The sequence below is a fragment of the Protopterus annectens genome, chromosome 6.part0, assembly GCF_019279795.1.
Source record: "Protopterus annectens isolate FY-2018-M chromosome 6.part0, PAN1.0, whole genome shotgun sequence".
NCBI lineage: Eukaryota > Metazoa > Chordata > Ceratodontiformes > Protopteridae > Protopterus > Protopterus annectens.
In genome coordinates, this window is record NC_056737.1 from 1568670358 (window position 1) to 1568691660 (window position 21303).

Below are 21303 nucleotides of genomic sequence, written 5' to 3' on the forward strand. Positions count from 1 at the left end.
ACTGTACAATTCAACTAACAGCTGTCCTCACAGATATCTTTAATATCTCTCAGAGTTAGGAAATAGTTCCCAAATGCTTCAAGAACATGACAATAATATCACTACCAAAGCCGTCACCACCATCATGCCTCAATGACTACCGCCCTGCAGCCCTAACCTCCATTGTGATGAAAAGCTTTGAGACGCCGGTCAAAGAAGCAATAACATCTAACCTACCAGTGGATCTTGACCCACTGCAATTTGCTTACTGAGTAAACCACTCTACTACAGATGCCATAGCAATGGCACTTCTTTTATCACTGGACCATCTTAAAAGTAAAAAACAGCTACATGAGGTTGCTATTAATTGACGTCAGCTCTGCTTTTAACACAGTCATCCCTATATAGCTGTTAAGGAAGCTGCTTCAACTAGGCATCAACATAACACTTTTTAATTGGTTTCTGGACTTTCTCACTGACAGACCTCAGAAATTGTTTGTAGGAATTAACTCTTCAAATAGCACCACTCTGAATACTGGAGTTCCTCAAGGCTGTGTACTAAGTCCCCTGCTGTTCACCCTGTTAACATATGACTGCACAGCGAGGTACAATACTAACCACATCATCAAATTTGCTGATGATACAACAGCAGTGGGCCTCATCAGCAACAATGAGGTAGCATACAGGGCTGAGGTAGAACAACTGATTACTTGATGTGACATTAACAACTTAGCACTAGACATGAACAAAGGAACTAATTGTGGACTACAGGAAGAAAGTACAGTTGTGTACACTTACCATAAATGTAGATGTTCGAGTGTATAAACTGTTGCAGTCATCACCTGTGGGCTATCCCTGCTGTGGTAGCCCTCGGCCGGCCCGAATACCAGAGTCAATGTTTTTCTGCGTCAGCCACTGTCGCTTGTTGACTGATGTCATGTTGTCAGTGCTATAAAGCAAGGCAGCTGACGCCATTACATCAGTTTTTCTTGCCCTAACCAGTCAGAAGCCCAAGGAAATATAGTAAAGTGGTCCTGGTGGATAAAAGCCACCGTAAGAAGCTTATGCCTCCCTAAGGAAAGATGATATAAGGGGGAAGGAGGGGGGGAAACCAGGACTGCAACTGTGAATACATTCGAACATCTACATTTACAGTAAGTGCACACAACTGTACTATGTTCTTCATGTTTCACTGTTGCAGTCATCACCTATGGGAGGATTCCCAAAGCTGAGGAGAGGGGTGGTAGGATTAGCAAGAGACCTACGCATGGGTCAGCATGTCCTGCAGAATTGCAGAGGCAAATCCTGCCCTAGTCTTAGAGTAAAGAGTTAGGTGGTAATGCTTTGTGAAGGTATGGACAGAAGTCCAGGTGGCAGCTTCCAAGATGTCCCTGGTGGGAACTCCTCTGAGGAATGCTGTGGAAGTGGAGGCTGCCCTACTGGAATGGGTATGAATAGACTTAAGGGTTGTTTTCCCATGTAATCTGTAGCAGAAATGGATATACTGTGATATCCATTTGGAAATGGTTTGCTTGGAAATGGGCTTCCCCCTCTGCCCCTGGGGCAAAGCTGACAAGGAGTTGGTCTGTTTTCCTGAAGGGTTTAGTATGAGATCCAGGTAGCATCTGAGCTGTCTGTGCACGTAGTGAGTGCGGAATTCTTCCCCCCCTGTTTTGAGGGTTAGGAAAGAAGGTGGGTAGATGTATGGCCTGGTTGAGAGTCACATTAGATACCACCTTGGGCATAAAGAAGGAGTTAGTCCTTAGGGACACACTATCTGCATGGAAAATGATGAAGGGCTCAATGGCCATCAGTGCTTGAAGTTCTGAAACCCTTCTGGCTGAGGTGATAGCTAGTAAGAAAGCAGTGTTCCAGGAGAGGTGTATCAGTACTGCTGAAGCAGCAGGTTTGAAGGATGGCAAGGTTAGTTTTTCCAAAACATAATTCATGTCCCAGACTGGCGTGGGTGGCCTTCTGGGAGGTGTGATATTAGAAGCCCCTCTAAGGAATTGTTTAATCAAAGGATGCGAGAACAGGGGATGATCTGTATCAAAATGAGCTGAAATGGCTGAGGCGTGGATTTTAATAGAAGAGAAGGAGAGGCCACTATTGAGCAACTCTGCTAGGTAGTCCAGGAAAACAGGGATGGAAGACTGTGTGGAACTGCCCCCTGTGGACAGGCTCCAGGAACAGAATCTTTTTCATTTCCCTTTGTAAGATTTTCTGGTGTTGGGCCTTCTGGCCTCTGTGATAATGTCTAGGACCTGTTTGCTTAACAGGGGCCCCCTGTTTGTGTCTAGAGAATTAGCCATGTTGACAGTTTGAGAGTCTGCAAGTCTGGGTGCCGCATCCCCCTCCCACCTGAGTCAAGAGGTCCTAGATCAGGGGAAGCTACCTGGGGGGCTGTAATGTCAGGCTGCGCAGTAAGGGGTACCAATGCTATCTGGGCCAATCTGGAGCAATGAGGATGGCCTTTGGTCTCTCCTCCCTTATCTTGATCAGTACCTTGGGAATAAGAAGCAGAGGAGGGAAAGCGTACAAAAAGATGGCGTTCCAGGGGAAGTTCAAGGCATCCACCTACCACGCTAGGTGGTGATTCGCCCTGGTACACAATTTTTTCAGCTAGTGGTTGAGGTGCGAAGCAGAGAGATCCACCTCCGGAGTTCCCCACTCCTGAGTGACTTGCAAAAAGATTTTTCTGTGGAGCTGCCATTCATGGGGGTCCAGTAAGTTTCTGCTTAAGTGGTCTGCCAGGGTGTTCTTGATCCCTGGTAGGTATTGGGCTATTAGGTGTAATCCCAAGGAGGAGGCTGTCAGCCAGAGGTTCATGGCTAGCCTGCACAGAGGTTAAGATTGGGTCCCTCCCTGTTTGTTGACATACCACATTACTGTGGTGTTGTCTGTTTTGATAAGGAGAAAGTACAGTTTTGTACCTACCATAACTGTAGATGTTCAAGTGTATACACTGCTGCAGTCATTACACTTGGGTTATCCTGCCGTCAGGCGGTCTCGCAGTCGGCCCGAGTTCCAAAGTCTTGGTCCGGCGTCGGTTGCTGTCGCTTCTTCCCTGACGTCAGTCCGCCAGGGGTATATAAGATGCAGCCAACACCATTTTCTTCAGTTTTTCTTGCCCCAGATGTCAGGTGCCCCCAAAAAGGTAGGCAATGTAAATTGCTAATAAAACATACATAAGAAAAGTAAACAAATACTTTCGGTTACCAGCAAATACTCCCCATAGGTAGCAAAGGGTAGAATACTAGGGTAAGTACCAACAAGTAAGAGGGGGAAGGAGGGAGGGTAACCTGGACTGCAGCAGTGTATACACTCGAACATCTACATTTATGGTAGGTACAAAACTGTACTATGTTCATCGTGTTACACTGCTGCAGTCATTACACTTGGGTAGAATCCCAAAGCTGAGGTAGGGTGGCTGGTTCTATAAAGCATTAGGGGTGGCTATAAGGCCCTGCAGGACTGCAGTGGCAAAGCCAGCTCTGGATTTAGAGTAAAGAGGCAGATGATAATGCTTGGTGAAGGTATGTACAGAACTCCAAGTTGCTGCTTCCAAAATGTCCTTGGTAAGTACTCCTCTGAGGTAGGCAGTTGAACTGGCTGTTGCCCTGGTGGAATGAGACCTAATGTTGTTAGGTGCAGTTTTCCCATGGTAAGTATAGCAGAAACGTATGCAATGCCCTATCCATTTTGAAATGGTCTGTTTTGAAATGGCTTTTCCCTGTGTTCCTGCAGCATATGCAACAAATAACTGCTCGGTTTTCCTGAAAGCTTTTGTTTTGTCCAAGTAGAAGCGTAACTGCCTGTGTATGTCTGGCAAGTGAATAGTTTGGTTTAGAGCCACACAATACCATCTTTGGCATAAATGTAGGGTTTGTTCTTAAAGACACCCTGTCTTGGTGGAAAATGATGAAAGGTTCCACTGCCATTAGTGCCTGTAATTCTGAAACTCTTCGAGCTGAGGTAATTGCCAGGAGCAGAGCAGTTTTCCAAGAGACATATTTTAAGTCTGCTGAGTTAGCTGGCTCAAAAGGAGGTAAAGTTAATTTTTCCAAGACAAAGTTGAGGTCCCAAGTTTGAGTTGGTGCACTATGGGGCGGTCTTTTGTTTTTAGCCCCTCTCAGGTACTGTTTTAGCAAAGGATGGGAAAAAATTTGTGGAGCTGTGTTGTAATGAGCAGAGATGGCAGAGGCATGGATCTTAATGGATGAAAAGCAGAGGCCTTTGTCCAGCATCTCAGTTAAGTATTGTAGAATCTGAGGAAGGTTTGGGACAAGAGGATCAAGGCTGTGAGCCTGGTTCCAGGCACAGAATCTCTTCCATTTATCTGAATAGGCTTTCCTAGTGCTAGGCCTTCTGGCCTCCATAATGACATCCATAACCGCTTTGGAGAGAGGCATTGTTTGCTTGACTAAGGAATCTGCCATGTAGCCAGGTTTAAAGTCTTGAGCTGGCCGTGAAGTATCTGATTGTTTTGCTGAGTCAGAAGTTGTGAAATTTGGGGCAAAATCCATGGTGGTCCTTGTGCTAAGTTCTTTAAGATTGGGTACCAGTGCTGGCGTGGCCAGTCTGGGGCAATCCAGATCATCTTTGGCCTTTCTTGTTTGGCTTTTATGAGTACCTTTGAAAGGAGAGGTATTGGTGGGAAAGCGTATACTTGTAGATTTTTCCAGCTGAATGAGAGGGCATCCACTTTCCATGCTTGTGGGTGTTAAGTCCTTGTGCAGAATTTCTGTAGCTGGTAATTCATTGGGGATGCGAACAGATCTATGTCCGGGCTCCCCCATTTCTGTGTTATCATCCTGAACATTTGTGGATGTAATTTCCACTCGTGCTAGATATCATATGGGGCATCAGGGGCTGCGAAAGCACCTCACTGAATTCCGGAGAATTGACGATCTGCTTAGCGGTAGAGTCGTCGGAAAACTTAGCCTTGGGTGGTCTGTCTTTATCTTTATCTCTACGTTTTTTTCTGAATGTCTATGGATTGTTGGCTGATGAACGCTATTTCAGAATGCGAAGACGGAAGACGAAAATACCTGTCTACAATAAAAGCTCTATGACGAATGGTTCTCCCATTAAAGAGGGCACAGAACCGGCAACAGGAACGTCATGGTCTGGGCCTAAACAAATGGCGCAGTATGAATGGAAGTCTCAGTGTGGGATCTGCTTTCCACAGGCGAGAAAACTGTTAACTTTTTTGGACATCAGTTAGTGCAAGAAAAAAGGATCTCAACGGGGTACTTAACTTTAGACGTTTTCAGCTGTAATTCAAACTCTGGTAGTGACCGACCGGCACACTTGTGAACTCCTCCTGCTATTGGCTCCACGGCAAGAAAGACTGATGTAATGGCATCAACTGCCTTGCTTTATAGCACTGATGACCTGATGTCACTCAACAAGCGGCTGACACAGGAAAACATTGACTCTGGTATTCGGGCCGGCCGAGGGCTACCACTGCAGGGATAACCACAGGTGATGACTGCAAAAGGGAAACATGAAGATCATTCTACTCTAACCATCAATGGAGACACAGTAGAGAGAGTGAGTAGCACAAAGTTTCTGGGGGTGCATACTGATGAGGACTTGTCCTGATATACCAATACAAATGCCATTGTCAGGAAGGCACATCAGAGGCTACACTTTTTGAGAAGGCTGAGGACAGCAAACATGCCATCTACAGTTCTCACAACCTTCTACAGGGGTACAATAGAAAGTATCCTGACAAACAGCCTCACAGTGCGGTATGGAAGCTGCTATCTCTGAGCGAAAGGCTCTCCAGGGAATGGTGAAGGCAGCCAAGAGGATCATCAAGACCACCCTACCAGCCATCCATGACCTGCACATGGCCAGACATCTAGGCAGGGCTAAAGGAATAATTTAGGACTGTACACACCCTGCTCACAGACTGCGTACCTATCATCTAGCAGGTGCTTCTGCAGCATAAGATGCAGAACTTAGAGATTCAGAAGAAACAGCTTTTTCCCCTCAAGCCATCAGACTACTGATCTCTGGCAACAATCACGCTCCATGCCAACCATCTGGGTGATCAGTTCAATGTGGAAGACCATCTCAAATTGTGCAATAACTTGACTGTCTCAATCCAATATTAGTGCAATAATCAGTAAGTCAAGCCAAATCACTGGTCTTCAGGGGTAGTAGTAGGGCCAGAAAAATATTACAGTGCAATATCTAATGCTAGTCTGTAACTCAGTCACAGTGCAGTACTCATGAATATCTTGTTCTGGGCAATATTCACAGTGCAATACTCATGAATGTCTCATTCTGGGCAATATTCAATGCAAGTCTTTCATGCAATGTCTTACCTCAGTACTGTGCAATACTCAAGCAAGCAGAGCGATCACTATACAATAAACGTTAAAGTGAGTTAATTTATGCGTAATATTAGGATTATCCATCTAGAACATTATAGTAAGCAGTTATACATGTATTAATGTCTTGCTATATTAAGTCTATGTTATACCTGCACATTTGTCCTGAGATATGGAATTTTGCTCAGTTTTTGCACTTATGTGATTGTGAATGACAAAGTTTACTTTGACTTCTTGGGTCTGGACACAGAGAAGGCAAACTCCTGGGTCCTACAGGGGGATTCACTGAAGGGAGGGAAGGGTGGGCAGCAGCTCCTGGAAGGACTCCGCTAGGGTGATCAGATGAAAGGGCATGAAAGTCCTATCAGAGACCAGTGCTGCACAAAGCCAAAGGTTCAGAATATTTTAGTTCCCTGAAAAGAATCGAGCTGTGTTGGATCAGAAGCAAGGGAAGAATGATGCCAAAGAGGCAACAACTCCTGGGGAGGAGACACCAATGGAGCAGCCAATGGCCTTGGAGACTTCAAATCTGGACAAGAAAAGAAGGGGAGAATCTATATTATACGTCCTGGATTTTCTTTCCCTATGCTTTTGTTCCGCTCTCACTCTTTCTTCCCTTTTCTTTTTCCTTTTATCTTTCTTTGACCTTCTCTTTCTCTCTCAGATTACGCTGGTTTCTTTGAAGAAGGGCCATCACTTCTCTCCTTTTCCATCTTCTTTTGGGAGAAGACAGAGAAGTCAAAGAAGGGGTAGAAGAGGCAAACAGCAAACAGTAACTCTTTCAAAACCAACCAGGCCCTTCTGTCCGCAAGGGCTTTAGGACCAAAGACCAAACAGACCTGACAATCTTTATCTAGACAGGCGATACCCAGACAAAGTTCACCTATAGAGAGAGTCCGGGGGGGGGGGGGAGCAATTTGGGCACAAAGGCCAGGCTCTCCTTGAATACTGAGGACTTTTCAATTACAAGAGGCACAGCACAAACACACAGCAAAAGCATGCTAGCAATAACAGTAACACCCTGAAAAAAAAAACAAATATCAAATGCAGAAACCAGTGAGACCTAATACTACTATCTTATCTACAAATACCAGTAGGCAAAATGGCGGGAAAAAACACACTATCAAATATTTTTCAAAGCCAGAGGAAAAGGTCTATCCCTACCAAACTACACTAAACACACTTATAAAAGCAAGTAAGAGAGGAGGAAAATGTGAGAATTCCAAATTCCAATACTTAGAATCAAAAACATCAAGCAGTTAGCTGGAGATGCATCTGGCACTTACAGTGGCACGTACAATGAGATCGTAGTAGTATACTCACAGGGCATTATGGGAGAGGAGGCAGAGTTTTGGACTTGCAAGTCTTGGTATAGCCATTGTTGGATCCAATCACATCCAAGGAACCCACAGGTTGAGACGGACAGAAAAGACATCATATCAGAATGGTACAAGTTAATAATTTTGTTTTTGTCAGACTTTATCTAATTGATTAGACTTTTGAACGTAATAAACTTACTTCAGAAGCGTCTAAGGTTTGTCCTTAGTGTAAAGGCTACTTTGGAACACAATACACAGAAGATGAATTTGAAGTTATACTTTCACAATGAACTTGGAGAATATAAATGATGAAGCTGCTGAGCAAACAGTACATTGGTGGTTCCAATGCAAAATTCACACAGTCTTTGAAAAGATGTGAAAAGGAAATGAAACTATTATATTAGCTCTACAAACAAAAAAATGTAATTTAAACAATGGACAAAGACATTTAAAAGCTTCTAAAACCTGATAATAATGTTATAGTTAAATCAGATAAAGGAGGGGTGGTAGTTATTATGAGCTCAGAAGCATATTGTAAGAAAATGCTTGAAATGTTAAAAAAGAAGTTATGTACTCACCATAACGTTCCATCTGAGTAGGTAATCTTCATTTGTCAGCAACCTGTGGGTATCGGATCCATATCAGATCCGAGCCGGCAGCTTCAAACAGCTAAGATCCGAGCTCCAAGTTCCTCCCCCCTTACCCATAATCCCCTGCTAACCCTTCCTGACCTCAGATCGAGTTTGCTTAGTAACACAGAGTATTACAACACAGAAATCAGCTCCAAATCCTAACCTAAGGTTATCTGGAAACAAGGGCTAGGAATCCTTCTAGTACGCACTATAGGTCAGGGGGATGGAGGGAGGTCGGTTGCTGACAAATGAAGATTATCTACTCAGATGGAACGTTATGGTGAGTACATAACTTCTTTATCTGAAGTAGTTAACTTCATTTGTCCATCAACCTGTGGGACAGAGTCCCCAGCTACACAAAACTTGGGATGTCCTCATGGAAGGATATTCCGGAGCACTGCAGAGCCGAAGGATGCTCTCCCTCTGGAAATTATGTCCAACTTGTAATGATTAATGAATGTATGAGATGAAGCCCAAGTGGCTGCTGAACAAATGTCATCCAAGGAAACTCTGGACCAAAAAGCAGCAGAGGTAGAAATTGATCGAGGAGAATGGGCGTGGACTCCTTCAGGTTCAGGTCGACCAGAACTTTGATATGCAAGCAGGATACATTGGGAAATCCATCTGGACAATGTAACTTTTGATACTGGTTTTTCCCAAAGAGGGTTTTGCAAAGGAGACAAAGAGTTGGTCAGATTTCCTGTGACCAGCGGTCCTGTGCAGGTAAAATCTTAATTGCCTGTGTACGTCCAAGGAATGCAACTTATATTCAACTTTGTTCTGGTAATTTGGAAAGAATACCGGTAAATTAATGGATTGGTTGATGTTGGGTTCCGACGCGACCTTGGGCAAAAAGGAAGGATTGGTCCTGAGGGAAACTCTATCTTTATGAAAAACCAAGTATGGCGGTTTGGTGCAAAGGGCTTGAAGTTCCGAAACCCTTCTGGCCGAGGTGATGGCAATAAGAACGGCCGTCTTCCAAGATAAGAATTTTATATCCACCGAGGCTGCAGGCTTGAACGGGGGAGCTGTCAGAGATTGGAGAACAAGAGTTAAATCCCATGGAGAAACTGGATCTTTAACAGGGGGTCTCAAGAGGAAAGTGCCTTTTAAAAAGGTCTTGCATAATTTGGAAGAGGCCAGGGGGCCGAGATCACTTCCCACATGATAGTGGGCGATTGCAGCTAACTGGACTTTGACCGTAGAGGAGCTAGCACCCTGGTCGAATAAGGTTGATAAGAATTCTAGCATTGCTGGTAACGGAGCTGTAAAGGGATCTAAGTTTCTGTACTCCGCCCAAATAGAAAAACGTTTCCATTTGCTATTATAAACCTTCCTCGTAGAAGGCTTATGAGCGGCTACTAAAACAGCCTTGACAGATGATGAGATACCGGGAGTCCTAGCTATCACTGGAACTGGATCAGCCAAGCTGTGAGCTTGAGGTTGGCCAGGTTCGGGGTTGTCAACCCTAGTGGATGAGAGATCAGATCCGGAGTGGGATCTAGAACCCATGGGGGATTCACTAGGTGAGACCATAGGCAAGGGAACCACGCACGACGAGGCCAGAATGGGGCTATGAAGATCACTCTGCTCCCCAACAGACATGCTTTCTGCAAGAATTTTAGCATTAGGGGAAGAGGTGGATAAGCATAAAGTAGACCGGATAGCCAAACATGCACCAGAGCGTCTCTGGGGGATTCCCCTGGTGGGGGAATTAGAGTGAAGTAGTCGCTGCAATTTGCATTCAAAGGAGATGCGAAGAGATCACAGCAAGGTTGACCCCATTTGAGGAAAATTTGCTTCGCCACTCTCGGGTTCAGAGCCCACTCGTACGGTGAAAGGATGGTTCAACTCAACCTGTCTGCCAAGACGTTCGACCGGCCCAGAATGTGAGCTGCTATGAGAATGCGGTTGGTGGAGATCGCCCATTCCCAAACTCTCATGGCCTCTCGACAAAGTGGGTAGGATCTGGTTCCCCCTTGTTTGCTGATATACCAGACGACTGACATGTCTGTCTGAATTGCAATAGTCCCCAAGGGAAGAAGGGCCTGGAGTGCTTGCAACGCAAGAAGCACCGCTCTCATCTCTAGGACACTGATGTGCAACAAGGTCTCCGACTGGGTCCACGTGCCTTGGACGGTTCTGTCCATACAGTGCCCCCCCCACCCCAGGCGAGAAGCGTCCGTGGTCACTGTGGTTAGAGGGGGGGACATAGAGAAGGGACGCCCTTTCTGGAGGTCTGGAGACTGGAGCCACCAGAGTAGGGCTTTCTTGCAAACCCTGCTGAGGGGAATGGGTGAATTCAGTGGATGTTGCAGGATGGAGCACTGAACCTGTAGAGTCCATTGTAGTACCCTCATGTTCAGGCGCGCTAAGGGTAGCAGGTTGATAGTTGCCACCATGGAGCCTAGAGCCCTCAGGACCAATTCTGCTGGAGGAGCCGGGTAGTTTAGAAGGGCTAGCACGTGGAGCTTCAGGGTCCGAAGTCGGTCTGGAGTCAAAAAGATTTGCAAAAGGTTCGTGTTCAATCTGGCTCCAATGAAGTCTAAGACCTGGGTTGGTTGAAGAGAAGATTTTTTGACACTGATTGTGATTCCCAGTCGGGAGGCCAGATGGAGGAAATAATATCTGGCTGAGCACAGTAGATGCCTTGTGGGGGCGGACAGGAGCCAGTCGTCTAGGTACGGAAAGACCTGTATTCCCTGAAGTCTCAGGTGGGCTGCTACCACATTCTAATACTTCGGTGAACATCTTGGGGGCTGTGGTGAGACCAAAGGGAAGGACCCTGAACTGGTAGTGGCTGGCTCCTAGCCGGAAGCGGAGAAACCTTCTGGATCGCCTGTCCATCAGAATGTGGTAGTACGCGCCCTTGAGGGCTATGGAGCACATCCAGTTGTTCTCCTGCAGGAGTGGGAGAATGGATTGAATGGTGACCATCCGGAACTTCTCTTTGACCACTGACAGGTTTAGAAAGGATAGATCGAGGATTGGTCTTAAGTCCCCCATCTTTTTTGGCACCAAAAAGAACCTGAAGTAAAAGCCTGATCCGGACTGGTCTGGGGGGACGTGCTGGATTGCTCTTTTTTCTAGCAGCTGGAGAATTTCTGTGGCTGCTGTCTCCCTTTGATTGGGTTGGACATCGGGGAGGCTCCGGGGTTTGGGAGGAAGATTGAGAAAGGGAATCTTGTAACCTCTGGATATGATCCGAAGCACACAGCAATCTGTTGTAATGGACTCCCACATTGCTAGGTGCCTCGAGAAATGCCCCCCGACTGCCTCCAGAGTGGAGCAGTCGGGTAACCCTTCAGGGTTGCTGCACGGGCCGATCAGAAAAGGGTTCTCTCGACCCGAAATTCTTCGGTCCCCCTCTGCCTCTGGGCCGGCGTCCACCTTGTCGTCCTCTGTCTCTGAAAGACGAGGGATCCGGAGCGAAATGGGACTGTTGAGATTTCCGGAACCACTTCTTCTTCTGTTCCTTTTGGTTCCTAGAGAAGGACCTCTGGGAAGCAGAGAAGCGGACTCCGACAGCAGACGTCTTCCCATCTTTCTCACTCTGGACCAGTGTGTCGCGTACGGTCTTGCCAAAGAGCGAAGAAACGTCAAATGGGGCATTAGGGAAGGACGCCTTGAAGGGTTCCGCAAAATCGCAATGGAAGAGCCAAGCATGCCGTCGTACGACAATGCCCGCTCCGCTGGCTCTAGCGGCCCCTTCCGTGGCATGGGAGAGAAGCTGCATAGAGGTATTAGAAATGGATTTCAGAGTGGCCATTCGGGTAGAGAATACTTTCTTATCCTTGGCCGACATGGACTCTGGGGGCGACCCGGCGTATTCTTTGATGAGATCCCGCTGGAGTCGTATCACGTGTGCCATATAATTCAGCGACCTTACCAAGAAGGTGGCTGAAGCAAACATCCGCTTCCCCAAACTGTCCATCGTCCGAGACTCCTTGTCTGGAAGATGGACCGAGGAACTCTCCTGGGCCAGTTTCTTTTTAGTGGCGGCCGCCACCAACATGGCATCTACAGGAGCACCCTTGCTCCAACATGTCCGATCGGAAGGGTGACTAAGAATTTTATCAGGCCTATTGGGAATGGGCTCCACAGTGTCCGGCTCCCTCCATGCCCTGGTAGTAATCAGGTCTACCAGGGGGTCGGCGGGAGGGGACACCCAAGAGGTAGATGGGCCTGTGTCAAACGCCTCCAGAAACACAGACTCATCCGAGGAAGATTTTTGAGCAGACCACCCCCCTCTAATTCGAAGCATTTCCATGATGTCTCCGAAGGAGACGTCTTTGGGGGGTGACCTTGGGGAACCTTCCCCTTCCTCTAAATCTGTGTCTGTTGTCAAGGACTCAGGTGAGTCCAAGTGCCTCCTCTTGCACTTGGAACCTCCTCGGGAGGGCTGTCCGAAAAGGCCTCACCAACCACATCTTGTTCCTCCTAGGGAACTATCTGGGACGTAGGCGCAGGCTGTCCCTGGGGCCGGGTGATGGAAGGTAGGCCCGTCTGAGAGGGAGTGCAGGGTGGAGTCATAGCAGAAGCCTGGGGCCTCGAATCCCTCGATAGAACCCTCTCCACAACATCGAATGCCGAAGGGGAGCTGCTCTCCCTGGGATCCGAGAGCAGTCCCCTCGGATCCGATGTATGGATCGGAGCTGGCACCAAAGCAATCGGATCTGAAGGGCCAGTATGCTCAGACCGAGATGGAGCCGAAGACACACTGACACCTCCGGATCTGAAGCTCAGCTCCTCTCGGCTCCGAGAGCTTGGATCCGAAAAGGGACCCGAAAAACTCGAGGGTGCCGTCGGCGCCGAAGTACGAGGTACTATTGGAGCCGACACTCCCCCAGCTCCAACGGCTCCGAACCCCGGAAGTGGGTCGGAGAAGGAGCAATCGGGGTGAAAAAGAGGGTCGAGCTCCCCCCGGAGGGGGGGGGGCAGGAGCACTCCCATCTGCAGCTGAGCCTGGAGGAACCTATGCATCATCCGGTCCATGTCTGCATCGGATAAGCTTCTAGTAGACCTAGAATAGGCCACCGAGGCGGGACAGGAGTGCCGCCTCGATGACTTCGAAGGCGACCGGGTCTCCTCCTCCTCTGGCTCCAGAGAAAAACAGGGTGAATGGAGCCGGGAAGGAGAAGGGCCGGAGGCCTTGGCAGAAGCAGCTTGCTTGGCCGGCGGGGCAGAGGAGGAAGATTCGGCCCGCTGCTTGTGGTGCTTCTCCTTTCTACGCTCTCTCCTAGCTTCCCTCTCCTCCTGGCCTGCGGTGGGAGGGTGAGTCCCAGCCAGGGGAGCAGGGATGGGAGGTGGCACTGCCGCAGCCACGGCAGGTACCACGGAAGAAGAGGAGGACGAAGTCGGATCCGGGGGCAACAGTCCCACCAAAACCAACTTCGACCTCCTGTCCCTCAAAGCCCTGGGGTTGAAGGCTGCACAAATAGTGCAGCATGAGGAGAGGTGGTCAACCCCAAGGCAGATAACACACAGAGTGTGGCCATCCACTGGGGACAGCTTATGGCCACACTCGGTGCATTTAGAAAAGAAGGCTTTACAGGCCTCAGACATGACTTAGAAAATTAAACACTAGGCCCAACACAGACCCGCCTTGACACACACACACGGGGGAGGACAAACTAACTAAATACACTTAAGTTTAACTACAAAAAGGCGCTAATAAGCCAATGGACTAGGGGTAACACACACACACATTTTAAAAACAGTTAGAATAAAGAAAAGAAAGATTTTTCTCACAGAATACATTCTACCCACGCCTGGAAGCTCGCTCAAAACTGCTGACTGAACCACGGCAAACGAGATCTGAGGCCAGGAAGGGTTAGCAGGGGATTATGGGTAAGGGGGAGGAGCTTGGAGCTCGGATCTTAGCTGTTTGAAGCTGCCGGCTCAGATCCGATATGGATCCGATACCCACAGGTTGATGGACAAATGAAGTTAACTACTTCAGATCAGAAGTTATGTGCTCACCATAACATTCCATCTGTGTTGTCCATTTTCATTCTTCCACTGTTAAAGCTCATGACAACCAGACTCTTGATCTTCTCCCTTACCCATAATGCACCAACCCCAAGTACCTCAGATCTTGTTTGCCAATTTTACTAGAAAGGAAATATTTGCAGTCATATAGGAAGAAGACTACAGTCAAGAGTCGATTATCTAAACTAACTGGGACCTAGGGAAGTTCTGATAATAAAACATGTAATTGAACTGGAAAAGAAATTTCTAAAATCTTGCTTTTTTCTTCAACCATTCAGCGATTCCAATGGACAATAAAAAAGAAGTTATGTCGTACCATAACGTTCCATCTGTGTTGTTGATCTTCTTTCATTCATCACTGATGGGTTCGGTTCTGAGCCCTCAGAACCAAGTCGGCCTAACACCAATCTAGCACTAGCCAAAAACTCTTGGGCTAAGCTTCTACCCACAATCCCTTCTCCCCGTTACCTCAGATCGAGTTTGCCCATGTTGTACAAGTAAAGCAGAGGCCACTTCTGTGCAAATGCCCTAAGACACCACTTGGACCCAAAGAATCCCCTAGGAGCCTTTGGCAGGGGAAGGAGGATGGGAAGTGATGAATGAAAGAAGATCAATAACACGGATGGAGTGTTATGGTAAGACATAACTTCTTTATCTGATGATGTTAATCTTCTTTCCATTCATCACTGATGGGATAGAATAACCTGCTACCTTGAGATCCTTGGGTAGCCCTTATGGAAGAACGTTCCTGAGTACCACTGAACCGAAGGCAACTCTCCCTCTGGAGACCACATCCAATTTGTAATGACTGATAAAGGTGTGGGGTTTAGCCCAAGTGGCTGCTGTGCAAATGTCATCTATAGAGGCCCTGGAATGGAGGGCTACAGAAGCTGCCATAGATCTAGTGGAATGGGCTTTAATATTTTGTGGGATAGGTTCTTTTGCAAGTAAATAAGAAAAACGTATGCAATCCCTTAGCCATTTTGACAAAGTGATCTTGGAGACAGAATTTCCCATTCTAGGCCCAGAAAATGCAATGAAGAGCTGGTCAGATTTACGTATTATTTTTGTCCTATCTAAATAAAACCTTAACTGCCTGTGTACGTCCAAGGAATGTAGGCAGTACTCTCCTTTATTACAAAAATTTGTGAAAATACTTGTAGGTCAATAGACTGATTGATGGAAAAATCAGAAACCACTTTGGAAAGAAAGGATGGGTTCATCTGGAGTGATACTCTGTCCTTGTGGAAGATTAGATAGGGTCTGTTGGTGCACAATGCCTGCAACTCCGAAATTCATCTGTCTGACATGATGGCTACCAAGAAGAGAGATTTCCATGACAAGAATTTGAGGTCACTATTCGCTGCGGGTTCAAAGAGGGGTTGAGTCAAAGACTGGAGAACTAACGTGAGGTTCCATAGCTCTCCTTTGAGAAAGGTTTTACATAAGCGCAGTGATATGAGAGAAGTACCATTCCAGCCCATTATGGTAATTTGAAATCGCCGCCAGATGTATTCGTATGGAAGAGGCTGCAGCTCCATCTTCAAAAAACTTAGATGTTGTAAGACCACTGTGGCTGGAGCCGAATATGGATCTAGCATCTTTTCTTTTGACCAAATAGACAACCTTTTCTATTTGTCCAGATATAGTCTTCTGGTGGATGGTTCACTAGAGGCCAGAATAATGTCACCAACAGGAGAGGAGAGATCATCCTGCCTGGTGACTAACAGAAGTGGAGAAACTAAGCTGTCAGCTTGAGGCTGGAAAGGTTCGGATGACTCAACCCTTGGGGGTGAGAAATCAGGTCTCGAAGAGGGTCCAGAATCCACAGCGGGCATAATAGAGGAGGCCGAAGAAAGGGGAACCAAACTTGTCGAGGCCAAAAGAGGGCTATGAGGATCCCTTTACATTTCAACAGAATGGCTTTCTTTATGAATTGTGGGATCAGAGGAATGGGGGGATAGGCATAAAGAAGTCCCGTGGGCCAATCATGAATCAGAGCGTCCCTCGGGGACTCCACCTTTGGGGAGAATAGGGCAAAATAGCTGCTGCATTTGCTGTTTGATGGGGAGGCGAAGAGGTCGTAGCAAGGCTGGCCCCAGTGGTTGAAAATTTCTGGCGCTACTTCAGGATTGTGAGACCACTCGTGGGGCAGGAGAATAGACCTGCTCATGGAGCTTCCCGGGATATGCATTACTATCAAAAAGCAGTTGGAAGCTATCACCCACTACCAAATTCTCATGGCCTCTCGACACAGAGGGTAAGACTTGGTTCCTCCTTGCTTGTTGATATACCAGACTACTGATATATTGTCTGACTGAATGGCAATCGTTCCAGAATGGAGATCTGGTTGGAATGCCTGCAACTCTAACAGCACCGCTCTCAGTACCAGAAGACTGATATGCAGGTTGGCCTCCAATGTGGAAGATGTGCCTTGGACGGTCTTTCCCTGGAAATAGCCCCTCACCCTATCAGGGAAGCATCCGTGGTCACAATGGCCTTGGGCTGAGGGGGCTGGAAAGGGCGGCTCCAAAGTTGTGTGTCTGGCCTCATCCACCAAAGGAGGTCCTGATTGCAAGAGTTGGTTATCTGAATCTGAAAGCACAGAGGGTGATGGTTCAGAACCACTGAGAGAGAAGAAGCCATTGGAGAATTCGCATGTGCAGTTTCGCAAGAGGTACTATTGGTATGGAAGCTGCCATGGATCCTAGGACCTGAAGAACCTCTCTCACCTAGACTTTGTTTTGACAGAGTATCACCCGCAGCTGAAGTCTCAATCTCTGGAGTCTGTGAGCTGGGAGTGACACTAGGCATGATCGGGTGTTGAAGACCAGTCCGATGAATTCCATCTGCTGGACTGGAGTAAGGTTGGATTTCTCCAAGTGCACAGTAATCTCCAAAACTTCTGCCAGAGAAAGAGTGTATTGCAGGGCTGTTACCAGAAGATGCTTGGTGGGGGCAGTAAGGAGCCAATCGTCCAAATGTGGAAACATCCAGAATCCTTGCAGTCTCAAGTGAGCTGTAACCACTGCCATGCACTTTGTGAACATCTGGGGGCTGTAGAGAGGCTGAAAGGCAGGGCACGAAACTGGTAATGATTGGCTCCTAGCCGGAAGTGGAGTAGAGTCCTGTAGTGCTTGTCCATTTTGATGTGGTAATACACATCCTGGAGATCTATTGAGCACATCCAATCACCTTCGAAAAGGGAGAATGGACTGAAAAGTGACCATATGGAATTTGGTTTGGGCAACAGACTTGTTCAAACTGCTGAGATCCAGAATGAGTCTCCAGTCCCCTGTCTTTTTTGGCACCAAAAAGAATCTTGAGTAAAATCCGGATCTGCATTGGTCTGGTGGGACTGATTGGATGACTCTGTTTTGATACAGCTTTTCTATTTCTGAAGTTGCTACTTCACTCTGACTGGGTGGAAAGTCAGGGAGTTTCGTTGGAAGTTTTGGATGACTGATTACGGGGATGGTGTAACCTCTGGTAATGATATTATGCACCCAACGATCGGTGGTAATAGAGTGCAGGCAGCTTGGTGAGGAGAGAGAAATGAATCCTGACTGCTTACAGAGGCAAGCAACTGGGCTGCGCTTCAGGAGCAGTGGTAAGGCTGCCCACAGGAGTCTCTGGGGCCTTGGTTATGTGGACTCCCTCCTGCCTCGACGGGGTGTCTGCTCCTGGGGGTATCGTCACCACGTGTGGCACGGAAAGGACCCTGAGATTTTTTGTGCCACATCTTCCCACTCCTCTGGTCCCTGGAAAAGGAACATTGAGGGTTGGAAAAATGTAGGCCCACGGCAGACAGGGTCTTACCATCCTGCTCACACCTGGCCAGAGTGTCCTTCACCTTGGAGCCAAACAGGGAAGATGCTTCAATGGGAGCATTCAGAAAGGAAGACTTGAAGGGATCCGTGAGGTCACAAATGCGCATCCAGACATGGTGTTTCATAACTATGCCTGAACCTGCAGCTCTAGCTCTGCGTGTGAAAGTAACTTCATGGATGAGTTTGAGATCAATTCCAGGGTTGCAACCTACAAGGCAACTTTGTCCCTTACCTCGTCAGACACCTGTCCTGCGAGTGTTCCAGGGAGTAAGGAAATAAAGTCTCTTTGGAGCCTTGTAAAATGTGCCACGTAGTTCCAAGGCCATATGCTAAACGTTGCTGATGTGAAGACTCGCTTTCCCAGTCTGTCCACAGCCCAGGACTCTCTGTTGAGTGGGTGGACAGTAGGATTTTCTTCAGCCACGTCCTTTTTTGTGGTTGCCACCACCACCATAGCATCAACTGGTAGACCTCTGGACCAATGTGGGTTTTCCTCGGGTGGGGAGAGTATCTTGTCGGTTCTCCAAGGGATCGCCTCAACAGTCAGGGTTCTTCCAGGCACGCTGCACCATGAGCTGAACTAGCTCGTCGGCAGGCGGGGTTCACCCAAGAGGTAGAAGGCCAGGCACGGAAAGCCTGCAGGAACACGGACTCCTCAGACGAAGGATTAGTGGGCTTCCAGTCACCTCTCTGTTTCAGCATTTCAAGGATTCCTCTGAAGGAGACATCATCAGGAGGTGACTGTGGGGACCCTTCACCTTCATCGAAATCCATGTCCTCAGTTAGAGACTCTTCCAGCGAGTCTACGTGCTTCCTCTTGTATGATCTATTCCATGGGGGCTCTTCAGAGGGGGCTTCCAAGAAGAGTGGGTACCCTGTTTAGGGGGTTCCTGCAGCTTCACTGCCCAGTGTCCTGGGGAGGTGGCCTGTGGCCACTGTACATCAGGGGGAGAAAACTGGGGTTCCGATGTCGGCGGAATGTTTCCAGAAGTAAGTGCCCTCTCCATCTCATGGAAAGCAGGTCCGCCTGAAGAGGGATGGGAGCCTGGAACCGAGAAGGACAACCTCGAAACTGGGCTCATACCCCTCTCTGAACCCACTCCCAAAGATGGAGCCCCAAGCAGGATCGGTGCAGACAAAGCTCACAGCACCGAGGACGGAACCAAAGAAACACTCGGGACTGTGCCATGAACCAAAAAGCCTGCAGCCCAATCATGGGGTTGGGGAAGGACTGGTTCAGTGGAAACCGAGGGTGAAAGGGATGGCCCCGGAGCCTCAGTGAGGGTCCACTACAGGCACCGAGATGGGGGGGGTTCCAAAAAGGACGTTGGAGCAGGAGGCTTTGGAACCGGAATGGTCAAAGGAGGAGAATAGGCTGGAGTCCATGGAGAAGTAAACCCAAGTCCTGTAGGAGGATGGGTACTGGAAGGCATGGGTATCCTCCTGGCTGCCAACAGCTGATCCACAAGATGCACCAAATCAAGTTCTGAAAGGCTCCTTGTGGATCTAGTGGATACTCCCGACAGGGAGTCAGGTCGGTCTACAAATGGGATATACACTTGGCCTAGAAATAGATCTATGGATGGAGAGTATCGAGTCCATGGTGTAGAATCTACCAGCACTGATGCCTCTAGTGTAGAGACAGGAAGCAGTGGGGTCAAATCCAGTCTAATCGGGGCCGTAAAAGAGCTCAGTGCCGAAGGGGCACTTGGAGCCGATATGGTAGGTTCAATCATCATTGCAGAGACAGGCATCGAAGGTGTGCACTGTGCCAAAGCAGCACACAGTGCCGAAGTCGAACTAGGTGTGGCGAGGTCTGTAGTTGGTGCTGGAGACAGCATTGGAGCTTAAGCTGGCGCCGATATAGTAATGGTCGTAGTACCCGGAGCAGACAAAGTCGGTGCCAAAGAGGCGGATTTATGCTCTGAAGAAAGTCTTTGTACTTTAGTTTTAACAGACTTACCCTGGTCACCCGAGGGTGAAGAGGCAACCAAATGGGGCCTTTTCTTAACCTTCTTAGGAAGGTTTGAGACCTCCGTAGCAGAAAGGGCCTCTGAAAAGGGCATCTTAAGTAGGCCCTTCAGGATTAACTTAATTCTTGCGCTCATTCAGAGTGCACTTGCTGAATCTTTGGCAAATAACACAGGGAGGTTCCATCGAAAGACGGGACATCCTGGCAGATAGGTTCAGTGCTAACTTTGCCCCCCCTCTCACCCCCTAAAGAGCCCATCTCTATACCGGAAGAATGCACAGCTCCTGTAATCATGGCTGCACAGGTAAAAACCACAATCTCCAAAGCCAAGAACACAGCATCCATATGACCAGACAACATCCCAGGCTGTGTTCTACATGAACTACAGAACGAACTGGCACCCCACCTAAGTACTATGTTCAATCAAAGCCTCACCTCAGGCTTTGTGCCTGCTGAATGGCGCGCAGCGACGGTTATCCCACTCCACATGGGGGGGAGCTACCACTGACCCCGGGAACTACCGCCCCATTTGCCTGACAAGCCTGGTCTGCAAGGCCATGGAACGTATCATCATGGAACTTACAAACAAAGACACTGATAATCTCCAAACTCTGTACCCCACCCGGTTCAGGTTTGTAAAAGGCAGATCATGTCTCTTAAACCTGACAGACTTCTTTGAAGCAGTCACCAAAGCCGTAGACAAGGGTAAGGTGGTACACACAGCCTATCTAGATCTTGCCAAGGCTTTCGACACCATCCCCCACTCTGGAATTATAGATATACTCACTAAACTAGGTATAAATCCCTATGTCACAAGATGGGTTGCCAACTGGCTCACTGACAGAACCTACACTGTGAAAATAGCAGGCTCTAAATCAGACTTCAGACCAGTGACAAGTGGAGTACCACAGGGTTCAGTCCTGGGTCCTCTCCTGTTTGGTATCTACGTCTCTGAAGTACAGGCTAACACAGAAGGTCTTTGGCTAATGAAGTTTGCAGATGACTGCAAACTAAGAGCCATAACTGAAACTCCTAACCATGTGGACATCCTACAAAAGGGCCTCACTGAGACAGATGCCTGGTGTCAAAGCCATGGCCTCAAGCTCAATGCCAAAAAGTGCACTGTCATCCCCTTTGGTAAAAACTCTGTACCCATGAACTACAACAAAGGCGGCAGTATACTTAACACTGAAAGTCTGATAAGAGACCTTGGGACACAGGTGGACAGTAGTCTCT

At 47.9% G+C, this 21303-nt stretch overlaps 1 protein-coding gene across 4 annotated transcripts in view; it reads right to left on the reverse strand.

The window, feature by feature from the left end:
- Positions 1 to 21303, reverse strand: part of SNX4 (sorting nexin 4) — a 2225118-nt gene that overhangs the window by 636210 nt on the left and 1567605 nt on the right. For 2 of the 4 annotated variants that reach the window (XM_044075014.1, XM_044075015.1), the window contains one exon: positions 7647 to 7688. The exons of the other annotated variants lie outside the window; for them this stretch is intronic. In XM_044075014.1, the coding sequence (XP_043930949.1) occupies positions 7647 to 7688 (42 nt within the window). The remainder of the gene's footprint in view (positions 1 to 7646; positions 7689 to 21303) is intronic. 4 annotated transcript variants of the gene reach the window in all.